At 38.2% G+C, this 14,134-nt stretch overlaps 1 protein-coding gene across 1 annotated transcript; it reads right to left on the bottom strand.

Moving 5' to 3' along the window:
* Nucleotides 1-731: 731 nt before the first annotated feature.
* LOC120097939 (prolactin-5A1-like) lies at nucleotides 732-11,111 on the bottom strand. Its single transcript, XM_039096439.1, has 4 exons — nucleotides 11,106-11,111; nucleotides 2,449-2,556; nucleotides 1,630-1,824; nucleotides 732-920 (listed from the first exon to the last, which is right to left on the bottom strand). Exons 1-4 carry the CDS (start codon nucleotides 11,109-11,111, stop codon nucleotides 732-734), a joined length of 498 nt encoding a protein of 165 aa, XP_038952367.1.
* Between the last annotated feature and the right edge of the window lie 3,023 nt (nucleotides 11,112-14,134).

Genomic DNA, 14,134 nt, shown 5'->3' on the forward strand with positions numbered 1-14,134 from the left:
GTATTTTGATTCATGTGACATTGTCACAATTGGAAATGATTAGAAGCATTGGAGGATGAGGGGATAGTACTAAACAGTGTCCAGATGAAGTTCAAATTAGTCTAGCAGAGCCTTGGTAGAACCCCAGTAGAGATAATATTAGCTGTTCTAAGATGGTGCTGCATAGAGAAGAACTCAGACAAAGCATGGCAGAATACAGCCAGTGGAGATGCCATTTCTTCCTTGGATGCTAACACGTTCTGGACTGACAAATTCATGGAACTTCAGGATAGTGAGGTGCACAATACTAGCAGTTTTTTTTCTCAGTACAGTATGAAAATTGATTCATGGTGGGTGCTGGCTTTGAAAAAGTATACCATGATTTCCTTGTCTTGGTAAATTATGTCTCACTCACCAAGTCTACTCATTTGTCCTGCATTGACTCACAGTGTTTCTAACTCAAGTTGCTCCCATCTTACTTTGAAGGAAAACATTACTTCTTAAGTATTTGATAGGGATATCTCCATGCCTTTGATAGGTTTGCAATTAAGCGTACAAAAGAAATTTTACAAATTATTCTATTCAGACATAATATTTTTAAAGCATTAGTTTTTAATAGCCTATGAGTCCCTTATTTCATAAATAGACATTGAAAAGGTATAAAATTAACAAAAACATTAAGAGGAATGGGTCCCTATAGCAGTAATTGTCCTATCTGGTTCTGAGCATTTCAGAACACATAGGATGGAGACTTAGCATTTTCCACGGATCATTTTGCACCTCAGGACCTTCACATGACTTGCAATCTTTTCTGCATCATAACTCACACAGCCAAGAAGGGCATGACAGAAGGTAAGGCGAGAGGGATTATTTAGCAGATGCAATGATGGAAGTCCAGCTGAGGCAGGGTTGTCCTCATCTTCCTCAAGTTCAAGACGAGCCTAATCAGCAAATGATAGGCATTTATTGAACATGGTATTAATAGTCTTCCATATTGCTTTTGAATATGGAATAAAGATTTGGGAGACACTTAGGAAAGCAAATATTCCACCAAAATATAGGTTTTTACGATCCTGGGGCAGGAGTATATCCCCTAAAGAAAAGATAAAGATTTCTACTTGATTGTAGATGTGTGTTTGACTAAGGACAGTAGAAGACCTAGTGTCAGCTTTCCTAAGAAGGATCTTTCTGTGTCTTGGGTATTTCTAAGGAACCCAGTTGTGCATCTTGATTTTGTTAGTACACTGTTTTCCTTTTCTTGCTTTCAATCAAATCTACCTCCCTCCTACTATGAGGAAACAAAGCCACAGAAATGATAAGGACTGCACTTAGTGGTTTTGATATGGACAGATCTGGGATGCTGTGATAAGATCTTCAAAATCTCAAAAGATCTTCACATTGTGAAGGAAGGATACTGTGTAAAGTGCTGTGAGGGGAAGTTACTGACTCCTGAGAGCTCTGGGTTGTGCATTTGATTTCAATACCTTTGAGAACGCTGGAGTGGCGCACAATTTCTCAGGGCATGAGGCTATCTATGCGTATGGCTATATTACACTCTCCCAGGAGAGAGATACTTCAAATGCATTGGTCTCTACCAGGGACCAGCTTTCATGAATGAGAAAAACCAAGTAATGAAAGGCAGGAACTTACCAGTTTGAGCAATGACTTGACTTCTTTTAGTACATTTGTGAGTCTTGTGAATTTTGCAGCTATTTTTCTGACATTAGATATGAAAGCTCCAACACCAGGAATTGATTTCAGATCATCCATATCTGCTGCTGCCTCACTCAGGGTGTTGTTCCAGCCAAGGAGTGTATCTATGGTCACTTTCAAGAGGACTTCAGACTAGGTAAACATTGAGAATCAAATTAAGTATAGAACTGCAGGAAGAATTGCATACGATACCTACTGTAGTATTCATCGGCTGTGTTATACAATTTTTCAGGATCATTTGCTGCAGTGTTAGTAGAGTACTTGGTGAGTACTTAAACATGGAATAGCTCTTAATAGATATTCCCTTCTCTCACTTTCTTTCACATTTTCAATTATTGATATGCATGCAAATATACAGAGTGTGAATAGGAGATTTAAAATATTTAAAGAACACAGATTACATGTGGTGCATGTCCATATATTTGATGAGTTACTAAAGACATTAATATTGGTTATGTCAAGGAATAGATTGGAAAACTGTATATTATTCCTATTTAGAAGATTATAATATGCCAATACTGCATCAGTGTCTTGTGAAACACATGCAGTATTTTGCAAGATGTCCTTTCAAAGACCAAGGAGGAGGCAGCCACATCAGCTGAGAAGTGTTCTTTTTCCTTGGATTGCCCAGTTTTCTGTTTTTTAAATTTTAAAATTTTAAATCTTTATTTCTGTCATGAACTGCAGTTTGGCAGAGCCAGTGCACTTCTTCTGTTGATCTGATTATTTGAGGAAAAAATTGCACTGAGGACTCACCTGAATCTCTTGTTCTTGTATTGTGATATTTGAAACAGGGAGGGAATAATTGGAGCACACCAGGGGGATTGTGTTCGAGAAGCCTGAAGCTGAAGAGTATTCTTTATCCTGGAAATCATGAGAACATTCACAGAATTGGGGAACAGAGTTAGTGAATTCATGTCCTGGACAATAATGTTTGATCTTGCTTACTACTACAGGATGAGCACCATATATCATATATAAATTTAGGAATGAGGAAAGTGAAGCATTGGTGTAGTTAGTGTGTTATAGCTGTAATCTCACTTTCCCAGCTCCTTATTTTAGCCTACTAAATTCCTTCCTTCCTTCCTTCCTTCCTTCCTTCCTTCCTTCCTTCCTTCCTTCCTTCCTCTCTTTCTTTCTTTCTTTCTTTCTTTCTTTCTTTCTTTCTTTCTTTCTTTCCTTCTTTCTCTCTTCCTCTCTTTCTTACTTTCCACCTTAGGAAGTTGTTTTATGATGTGAACATGTCTGAATGGAGATTGACCATAAAAACTAACAAACAAGAAAATGAAATATGCAAGAATACACATAAAACCATGACTAAGCTAAGTAGAGAAATACTTGTTTATTCATTTAAAGGTCAGCAAACAGTATTATACTTAAGTTCTAGTATATTGCAAAAGAACTTTTATCTGTCTTTGTTGACAGTAACACTGAATGAGTTATTCATCACTTTACTGCCAGGTCACAAAGAAACTATGGCTAAAGTCACTCAATACCCATGGCTTCTCCCAGCAATGGTCACTATGGCCCTTACCCTAAATATCTTCAGCTGCTTGGCTGTGCTTTGCTTCCCTTTCCCTAGCTTAGCATTTCTTTAGAAACTTGTGACAGTCACTAGGTGCTCTCTTGCTTCTTGACTTGCCTTGGCCTCTTTTCTCAGCTCTCTCTTGGCTTCATGTTTGTGTCCCACTTTCTGTTGCTTCTCCTTTTGTTATTTATTTATTTATTTATTTTAATTTTCAGTACTTATTTATCTATTTACATTTAAATATTTATATGTTTACCAATGCACAATGTCTCTCCCTGAAGCCCTTCCCTTTTCTTCTGAGAACTTAGTGTTCCCTCTGAGTATCCCCCTCAGCCCCACTCTGGCACATCAAGTCTTTGGCAGATTAGGAACATCCTCTTCCATTGAGAGCTTACTAAATTCTTCAATTTATTTTTCTCTTGGTTTTGCATGTTTTCTAAAGAGTTTTTATTTGACAATAAGAAGGTAAAGAAATGAAACTACTAAACACTTGATCTTTAATGATGCTCTTTCCTAGAATATACATATCTGTTTTTGGGAATCATTGGTTTCCTGTTATTTCAGTTATCAATTGCTATTATCATTCAGTGCATGGACCTTGACAATAATAATTTCCTGCAAAATTCGAAGTATAATTTGCTTATTGTATTTGAATCAGACATTAGAAACTCAAGCACCACATTTTCAGAAATACTATACAATGAAGAACTAAAATGTAAAACAGATAATATACTTTATGTTTACATATTATTTATTGACATTGCATTTTAATCAATTACTATGTAAAATGCTTATGTAAATGTTATAGTGAGCAAAATTTTAAAGATTAATGAATTATTAAGGATCCTAAGAAACTGTAAGACTATACATCAAGAATGCAGAATAAAAGAAATTTGAATAATTAAACAGGACATCATGAGTGTGCTAGTGTACATATGAGAGGCTTTCATGGCAAGGTCACTGTTGTTTGAAGTCCTTGTCTATGTTGCCACTTTAACTGACTTGGAGGGGTCAACAATATCCTTCAGAGCACCTTCAACATAATACAGGGTCTAGTTATACTTGGAAAGCTGTTTTCTTTAGAGTTATAAGCTTATATCTTAAAATGAGTCCCAAATCTGCGGATTTCTGGGAAGCTCCTATTCTTACAATTATTACTACCACTATTGATTTTCTCCTCCTGCATTATTTCTTTCATTTTATTTCTGATTACTTCAAGCCATACCCTAGAACAGTTCTGCGTTCTTGGGTTATCTGCTTTGCACTAAGTGAAACATGCTGACAGAAACTGGCCCCTAGCACCCAAAAGAGGAATGCCGAGACTGTTTTCAGCCATGGATTTTAGGGCTTTGTGTAACAAGGGGAAATATTCTAATTAAAAAAAGTAGAAACACCAAAATACGTTTTAGAGGAAAAGAGTTACTTAAAGACATATCCCCCTTAAATGTATAGATTTCATCAAACTATTTTGGTTTTTTCATTCTTCCTCAGTGGCAAATGGCTAAAGCACACAAACATAACCTCACATCCAAATATGAATATAACAGGAAGCAATAATCACTATTCCTTAATATCTCTCAACATCAATGGCCTCAACTCCCCAATAAAAAGACATAGATTAACAAAATGGATATGCAACAAGGACCCTGCATTCTGCTGCCTACAGGAAACACACCTCAGAGACAAAGACAGACACCACCTCAGAGTGAAAGGCTGGAAAACAACTTTCCAAGCAAATGGTCAGAAGAAGCAAGCTGGAGTAGCCATTCTAATATCAAATAAAATCAATTTTCAATTAAAAGTCATCAAAAAAGATAGGAAGGACACTTCATATTCATCAAAGGAAAAATCCACCAAGATGAACTCTCAATCCTAAATATCTATGCCCCAAATACAAGGGCACGTACATACGTAAAAGAAACCTTACTAAAGCTCAAAACACACATTGCACCTCACACAATAATAGTGGGAGATTTCAACACCCCACTCTCATCAATGGACAGATCATGGAAACAGAAATTAAACAGAGACGTAGAAGACTAAGAGAAGCATGAGCCAAATGGACTTAACAGATATTTATAGAACATTCTATCCTAAAGCAAAAGGATATACCTTCTTCTCAGCTCCTCATGGTACTTTCTCCAAAATTGACCATATAGTTGGTCAAAAAACGGGCCTCAACAGGTACAGAAAGATAGAAATAATCCCATGCGTGCTATCAGACCACCGCGGCCTAAAACTGGTCTTCAATAACAATAAGGGAAGAATGCCCACATATACGTGGAAATTGAACAATGCTCTACTCAATGATAACCTAGTGAAGGAAGAAATAAAGAAAGAAATTAAAAACTTTTTAGAATTTAATGAAAATGAAGGTACAACATACCCAAACTTATGGGACACAATGAAAGCTGTGCTAAGAGGAAAACTCATAGCGCTGTGTGCCTGCAGAAAGAAACAGGAAAGAGCATATGTCAGCAGCTTGACAGCACACCTAAAAGCTCTAGAACAAAAAGAAGCAAACACACCCAGGAGGAGTAGAAGGCATGAAATAATCAAACTCAGAGCTGAAATCAACCAAGTAGAAACAAAAAGGACCATAGAAAGAATCAACAGAACCAAAAGTTGGTTTTTTGAGAAAATCAACAAGATAGATAAACCCTTAGCCAGACTAACGAGAGGACCCAGAGAGTGTGTCCAAATTAACAAAATCAGAAATGAAAAGGGAGACATAACTACAGATTCAGAGGAAATTCAAAAAATCATCAGATCTTACTATAAAAGCCTATATTCAACAAAACTTGAAAATCTTCAGGAAATGGACAATTTCCTAGAACAATACCAGGTACCGAAGTTAAATCAGGAACAGATAAACCAGTTAAACAACCCCATAACTCCTAAGGAAATAGAAGCAGTCATTAAAGGTCTCCCAACCAAAAAGAGCCCAGGTCCAGAGGGGTTTAGTGCAGAATTCTATCAAACCTTCATAGAAGACCTCATACCAATAATATCCAAACTATTCCACAAAATTGAAACAGATGGATCACTTCCGAATAACTTCTATGAAGCCACAATTACTCTTATACCGAAACCACACAAAGACCCAACAAAGAAACAGAACTTCAGACCAATTTCCCTTGTGAATATCGACGCAAAAGTACTCAATAAAATTCTGGCAAACCGAATCCAAGAGCACATCAAAACAATCATCCACCATGATCAAGTAGGCTTCATCCCAGGCATGCAGGGATGGTTTAATATATGGAAAACCATCAACGTGATCCATTATATAAACAAACTGAAAGAACAAAACCACATGATCATTTCATTAGCTGCTGAGAAAGCATTTGACAAAATTCAACACCCCTTCATGATAAAAGTCCTGGAAAGAATAGGAATTCAAGGCCCATACCTAAACATAGTAAAAGCCATATACAGTAAACCAGTTGCTAACAATAAACTAAATGGAGAGAAACTTGAAGCAATCCCACTAAAATCAGGGACTAGACAAGGCTGCCCACTCTCTCCCTACTTATTCAATATAGTTCTTGAAGTTCTAGCCAGAGCAATCAGACAACAAAAGGAGGTCAAGGGGATACAGATCGGAAAAGAAGAAGTCAAAATATCACTATTTGCAGATGATATGATAGTATATTTAAGTGATCCCAAAAGTTCCACCAGAGAACTACTAAAGCTGATAAACAACTTCAGCAAAGTGGCTGGGTATAAAATTAACTCAAATAAATCAGTTGCCTTCCTCTACACAAAAGAGAAACAAGCCGAGAAAGAAATTAGGGAAATGACACCCTTCATAATAGACCCAAATAATATAAAGTACCTCGGTGTGACTTTAACCAAGCAAGTAAAAGATCTGTACAATAAGAACTTCAAGACACTGAGGAAAGAAATTGAAGAAGACCTCAGAAGATGGAAAGATCTCCCATGCTCATGGATTGGCAGGATTAATATAGTAAAAATGGCCATTTTACCAAAAGCAATATCCAGATTCAATGCAATCCCCATCAAAATACCAATCCAATTCTTCAAAGAGTTAGACAGAACAATTTGCAAATTCATCTGGAATAACAAAAAACCCAGGATAGCTAAAACTATCCTCAACAATAAAAGGACTTCAGGGGGAATCACTATCCCTGAACTCAAGCAGTATTACAGAGCAATAGTGATAAAAACTGCATGGTATTGGTACAGAGACAGACTGATAGACAAATGGAATAGAATTGAAGACCCAGAAATGAATCCACATACCTATGGTCACTTGATTTTGACAAAGGAGCAAAAACCATCCAATGGAAAAAAGATAGCATTTTCAGCAAATGGTGCTGGTTCAACTGGAGGTCAACATGTAGAAGAATGCAGATTGATCCATGCTTATCACCCTGTACAAAGCTTAAGTCCAAGTGGATCAAGGACCTCCACATCAAACCTGATACACTCAAACTAATAGAAGAAAAACTAGGGAAGCATCTGGAACACATGGGCACTGGAAAAAATTTCCCGAACAAAACACCAATGGCTTATTCTCTAAGATCAAGAATCGACAAATGGGATCTCATAAAACTGCAAAGCTTCTGTAAGGCAAAGGACACTGTGTTAGGACAAATCAGCAACCAACAGATTGGGAAAAGATCTTTACCAATCCTACAACAGATAGAGGCCTTATATCCAAAATATACAAAGAACTCAAGAAGTTAGACCGCATGGAGACAAATAACTCTATTAAAAAATGGGGTTCAGAGCTAAACAAAGAATTCACAGCTGAGGAATGCCGAATGGCTGAGAAACACCTAAAGAAATGTTCAACATCTTTAGTCATAAGGGAAATGCAAATCAAAACAACCCTGAGATTTCACCTCACACCAGTGAGAATGGCTAAGAACAAAAACTCAAGTGACAGCAGATGCTGGCGAGGATGCGGAGAAAGAGGACCACTCCTCCATTGTTGGTTTGATTGCAGACTGGTACAACCATTCTGGAAATCAGTCTGGTGGTTCCTCAGAAAATTGGACATTGAACTGCCTGAAGATCCAGCTATACCTCTCTTGGGCATATACCCAATAGATGCCCCAACATATAAAAAAGACACGTGCTCCACTATGTTCATCGCAGCCTTATTTATAATAGCCAGACCTGGAAAGAACCCAGATGCCCTTCAACAGAGGAATGGATACAGAAAATGTGGTACATCTACACAATGGAATATTACTCAGCTATCAAAAACAACGGCTTTATGAAATTCGTAGGCAAATGGTTGGAACTGGAAAATATCATCCTGAGTGAGATAACCCAATCACAGAAAAACACACATGGTATGCACTCACTGATAAGTGGCTATTAGCCCAAATGCTTGAATTACCCTAGATGCCTAGAAGAAATGAAACTCAAGACGGATGATCAAAATATCAATGCTTCACCCCTTCTCTAAAAGGGGAACAAGAATACCCTTGGCAGGGAAGAGAGAGGCAAAGATTAAAACAGAGACTGAAGGAACACCCATTCAGAGCCTGCCCCACATGTGGCCCTTATATATATAGCCACCCATTTAGACAAGATGGATGAAGCAAAGAAGTGCAGACCGACAGGAGCCGGATGTAGATCGCTCCTGAGAGACAGAGCCAGAGTACAGCAAATACAGAGGCGAATGCCAGCAGCAAACCACTGAACGGAGAATAGGACCCCCATTGAAGGAATCAGAGAAAGAACTGGAAGAGCTTGAAGGGGCTCGAGACCCCATATGTACAACAATGCCAAGCAACCAGGGCTTCCAGGGACTAAGCCACTACCTAAAAACTATACATGGAGTGACCCTGGACTCTGACCTCATAGGTAGCAATGAATATCCTAGTAAGAGCACCAGTGGAAGGGGAAGCCCTGGGTCCTGCTAAGACTGAACCCCCAGTGAACTAGACTGTTGGGGGGAGGGCGGCAATGGGGGGAGGGTTGGGAGGGGAACACCCATAAGGAAGGGGAGGGGGGAGGGGGATGTTTGCCCGGAAACCAAAGAATCATTATTAAGTATCAAATAAATTAAAAAAAATAAAAAAATAAATCAGATGCATACATATGAAAATGAATATAGGCAAACCCTCCACAAATCCAAAGCGAGAGAACGCAATCCAAGACACACACACACACACACACACTCACACACAGACACAACCCTGTTTATTGAAGAGACATCCGTTTAGATATATTACTTTTCTGTTTCATGTTTCATAAAATAAACTCATTTGTTACAAATTTAAATTTCTATATTCCTTTTGTTTTTGAATTGATAATATACTCATGTTATTTTGTATCGTCATTTTTTTCTAAATCTTCCCATGTAACCCTGTTTGCTTCTTTTTCAATCCATAGCCTCTTTATCCATTAATTATTGTTACATATACGTACATACTTAATTTTCTTAAATATATTATCAATAATATAAAGAAAAAGCTTGACATTAGCATGTTTTTCATCTTACAAAATCATTTGGTTTGAAGCAAATTCTCAAGACAATATAAGACACACATCTGTAAGTGTTGTTTTCTTCAGTCTGAGATTGAGAATTTCATTAGGTTGATTCAAGTAAGTTGGTCTAGAGCCATGACCTAGAACCAGAAAAGTTTGCCTGCTTCCTTTTGGAATTGTAACAGCTTGAATCTATACTTTCATGTGGTATCATTCCAGATAAATTCTCATTTGAGGTGGATCATTCCATGTCCTAAGGATGCTCTAGCCAGTTGAGATAGTGCCCAGCTCTCCCAAGATCCTACACAAGAAATGTGAATTATATGAATATCTTGTTCTCCTCTGTTATTCCTACTTATATCACACAAACTCAAGAATTTGCTACATTTCTGTGGAAGAAGAAAGTTTTCTTTAGGAATTGTTGAGTTAAAAGTCTCAATGGCCTTGTGCCTTTCATAGCAAAGATTATAAATATTTTTAAGTACTGCATGTAACAAAGTATTATAACAAGAGTAGTTTTGTATAAAATTAACTCCTTCAGGAGAAGCATAAATGAATAAATACTTTCAGGAGTGTGGTCGAGTCAAAGACAGCTGCATCTCTTAAAATTTTCAACAGTATGGACACCAGCTGAGGAGAGCTACTTTTGTAGAATCCTTCCTTCAGATAACCTCCCACCACATATATAGTCCTCCGGACCACACCCAAAGTTGTGTACAAAAAGCTTCAGAAGGAAATGATACATGAAATACCAGGTGAGGGTCCTGTGACCTTTATTCTTCCAGGAATGTTGACAGTCTCATCACCATTATGGTTGTCCTAGACACATCTGTATCATTGTCATTATCTCTACACATGGCTTTCAGTTAGATTATAAAGCAGCACTTCTTGGTGTCACTTCAGAGGAATGCAGCAATTTCCTAATGCTTCACCATTTCCCTCAGGCTCTCACAGTGTGCTATCAACTCTTCTGCAAAGTTTCCTGGTCAATGAAAGGTGTGATAAACTCTTTTTTGATTACTTTTTGAGATCTGAAATACCATGTAGCAGCAAGAATAATAAAAATAACATTATTTTAATGTTTATGTCTCTCTCCCAGTAACCACCAGCCTCTGTGTAATTGGTCTTTCTACCTAGAATGACAACAGCTGTCAGGTATGGTATAGATGTGTTTTGGGTTTCCATTGTGATGAAGAGACACCATCACCAGGGTAACTCTTACAAAGGACAAGATTTAATTTGGACTGGCTTTTACTTTCAGAGGCTGAGTCTATTGTCATCATGGCAGGAAGTATGGCAGCCTGTAGGCAGACAAAGTGAGGGTGGTGCTGAGAGTTCTCTATCTAGATCTGAAGGTAACCAGGAAGAGACTGACTCTTCTGGGGGTAGCCAGCAGGATGATCTCCAAGCCTACCTGCATAGTGACACATTTGCACACAATGTCACACCTACTCCAATAATGTCATACCTCTTAATAGTGTCACTGCTTGGGTCAAGCATATTCAACCACCGCAGCATATCACATTTATACATCATAATAACTGTAAGCTTCTCTATTGAAAAAGGTTAGGACTCTCACAGCCATGGATTTTGTCACAGGTTAGAATACAAAATATGTATTCCCATTTCAAACCAGTCTTTAACCAAATTGGAAAGCAGTTAGTTGGTTTTGTCGGCAGATGATATGCCACTATTGGAATAACAGTTATATTTTGTCTAAATTTGTGATTTTCTTAACAACCAGCTTATTAGGTCATCTCTTGATCATCCATCCTAGTATCCAGTATATTTTTCCATGAAAAAATCCAAAGGCACCGTTCTAGTCCCTAGCTCAGGCTCAGACTTATCTATCTATATATCAAACGAATGTCTTCATTAGTAGGCTCTCCAATTTTGGTTTTCACATATGTAAGATAAGCATGTGTGCTTTTTGGAGGACCTTTGATGCCTCCTTGGTTAAACAAAGTCTGGACAATTAGTAACTTTTCACTGTCACTTGTCAGTAAAATTATGGCTTCTGTGCTTTTTTCCAACCATGTGCTACAACTGTGTTGAAATTCTTAACAGCTATGTTTACAGATCATTTAAATATATAAGATACCTTAGCATTGTATTATGCCAATTTTTAGGTTCTGTGGGCATGCCCTCTGCATATTTTATGCTACCTTCTCTACATAAGTGAAATGTATTGAGGAATGTACCATACAGGGATATCCTAGAAACACCAACAAGGGTTATGAAAGTGTAAAAAAATCTAATTGCTTTTAGAAATATTTCCTTTAGGTGCCTTCAACAGACTGTATGTAAATCACTACTTATTTATCTCTAATCCACTATTATTTTCCATAATCCATTTGACTTCCTCATCTTTGGCCTTAAAGGGCCAAGCAGCTGGCAAGATCCAGACATCCTGTTCTGGCAAGGTCAAGTGGATGGTACTCATTGGCATTTGCTACACTCCTTCATTTCACTGGCTCCAAATATCTGGTCTACTCCAGGATGGTTTTGTAATGGCTTCCTGGTGACACATCCTGTAGTTTGGTTTCCTAGTGTTTTTCATTTTGTTTATGTACAAAGTTCATCTTATAATTGACCCCCTCATGGAAGCACTCCAGCACTGGTATATATAGGTTGATGTCTATATACAGATGAGGGTTGGCACTAGGTAGGTCAAGACCATGATTTGACAGTAAAACAATAAGGCAGGGCAAAGCATTTGTAAGGCAGGAGAGAAGAAGGAAGGAGAATCAAGATGGAGGAGACCAGGTCCAAGTAATCTTGAATTGCCAAGATGGTTGGGATGGATTTCTATAGGCAAATTTGTCTTATGTATGTGGGTGGTTATGTGCTATCAACTAGTTGTGAGTCTATTGTGTGAATATATTATGGATTGAGAATTTAACGCATAAATCTGTTTGTTGGGTTTTAGTTTGTTGAGTGTTAATTTTAATGGGTTGTTGGGAGTTGGAATGTAAACAGAACAGCAACAGAGAGTTATGAGAGGATAGCTGCTGCTGGGACAAGTGGGTGAGACACTTTGCCGACTAAGATGAAAATATTCCACAGATGCAATGTGGCCCTACCTTGACAGCAGTAGCTCAGGATAAAAGAAACCATTTTTTTTTGTTGTTGTTTGTTTTTGTTTTGTTTTGTTTTTTTAAATAATTACCACAAGTGGCAAACCAAGGTGTTAGGCAAGTATCCACTAAAAGTTGAAGTTTTTCAGCCTGAGAAAGTTTTACTTTTTAAGTAAGAGGGGCCCAGCATCACATTGAGTCACATGATGTCACTAGCATGGGAATCTTATAAACAATAGAAACAGAGGCAGTTTGCTGGCAGGCTCAGGTCCCCTGCTGAGAAAGGTGCAGGCTACTCTTAGCCACAGAGAGCTAAAAAATGGAAGCTGTCTGCTTCCTTAGATTTTGTTTAGAGTGTGAATTATTTAAAAGACTGGTTTATTTGGGTTTAGAATACTTATATAACGAGTTTGTCTGAATCACATGGGGAATTTTACCCACAATTCGGAACTAGATAGAAATAAATAAATGTCTGTAACACCAGTCAGAGTGAATACAGACTTATATTATAGAAGTTATTAATAAATAAAAGTCCGAATCTCCAGGTAGAGTGCTTACGAGATAGATGGTAATGTTTTGGTCTATAGAATACTCAGATTCTCTCTAATGTGGGCTCCACAGGAATGTTGGGTTAAAATCCCGGTTGGACAAGTTGCCTGCTTTTTAATGATAGGCATTAATGGAAATGTGATTAAATTTGTTTTTATAGATAGAAGGAGAGAGTATAATGGTCATCTGAATCACATGGGAATTTTCACCCGCATTTCAGAATTTAGATAGGTAAAATTAATCACTGACTACAAACAGAGAGTGGTGATTTTGCCAATTATAATAGTTTTTATAGTGCCCAAAACTGAACAGAACTGATCCCACAGCTCCCTGCACCCAAAGCCCGTCGGGGAGAGAGCTGATCTCCCAGACATACAGAAAATTCTGAGACCTCAGGACATACTGCAATTTCTGCTCACTTCTGCCCACATTCCTGGCCCAAGAAGACACTGCATAGTGCCTCTGGATACAGGGGTATAGGAGCAGTCAGCACGAGGAACCTGCTGGTTTCGCCCTGTGCCCAGAACTGAACTGAACCAGTCCCACAGCACCCTGTACTGAAATCCCAAGTGGAAAACAGCTGCACCCTCAGAAGGGCAGACGCTCCTGAGAACTCAGAGGCGACAACTACTTTATGCCCACATTGCTGAACGAAGAGGAAATGGCCCTGGTCATAGCGACCTAGGGTCACTCAGGGGCAGGACCCTTCCAGGTTCTGCCTGCAACTAGAACTGAAAGCTAGGCACCAGGAGCACCTACACACCTGAGAGCAGAGCTGTCTGTTCCCAGATCTGGCTGAAAAAAAAACAGGTCTACA

This window comes from Rattus norvegicus, chromosome 17 (genome assembly GCF_036323735.1).
Source record: "Rattus norvegicus strain BN/NHsdMcwi chromosome 17, GRCr8, whole genome shotgun sequence".
In the NCBI taxonomy this organism is placed as follows: Eukaryota; Metazoa; Chordata; class Mammalia; order Rodentia; family Muridae; genus Rattus; species Rattus norvegicus.

Excerpts from the sequence above, each read along its gene's own strand:
- LOC120097939 (XM_039096439.1), bottom strand. Across the intron at positions 1,825-2,448 it reads TACAAGAACAAGAGATTCAG|TCTGAAGTCCTCTTGAAAGT; the intron begins GTGAGTCCTCAG and ends ATGTTTACCTAG. Across the intron at positions 921-1,629 it reads TCAAGTCATTGCTCAAACTG|GCTCGTCTTGAACTTGAGGA; the intron begins GTAAGTTCCTGC and ends TTTGCTGATTAG.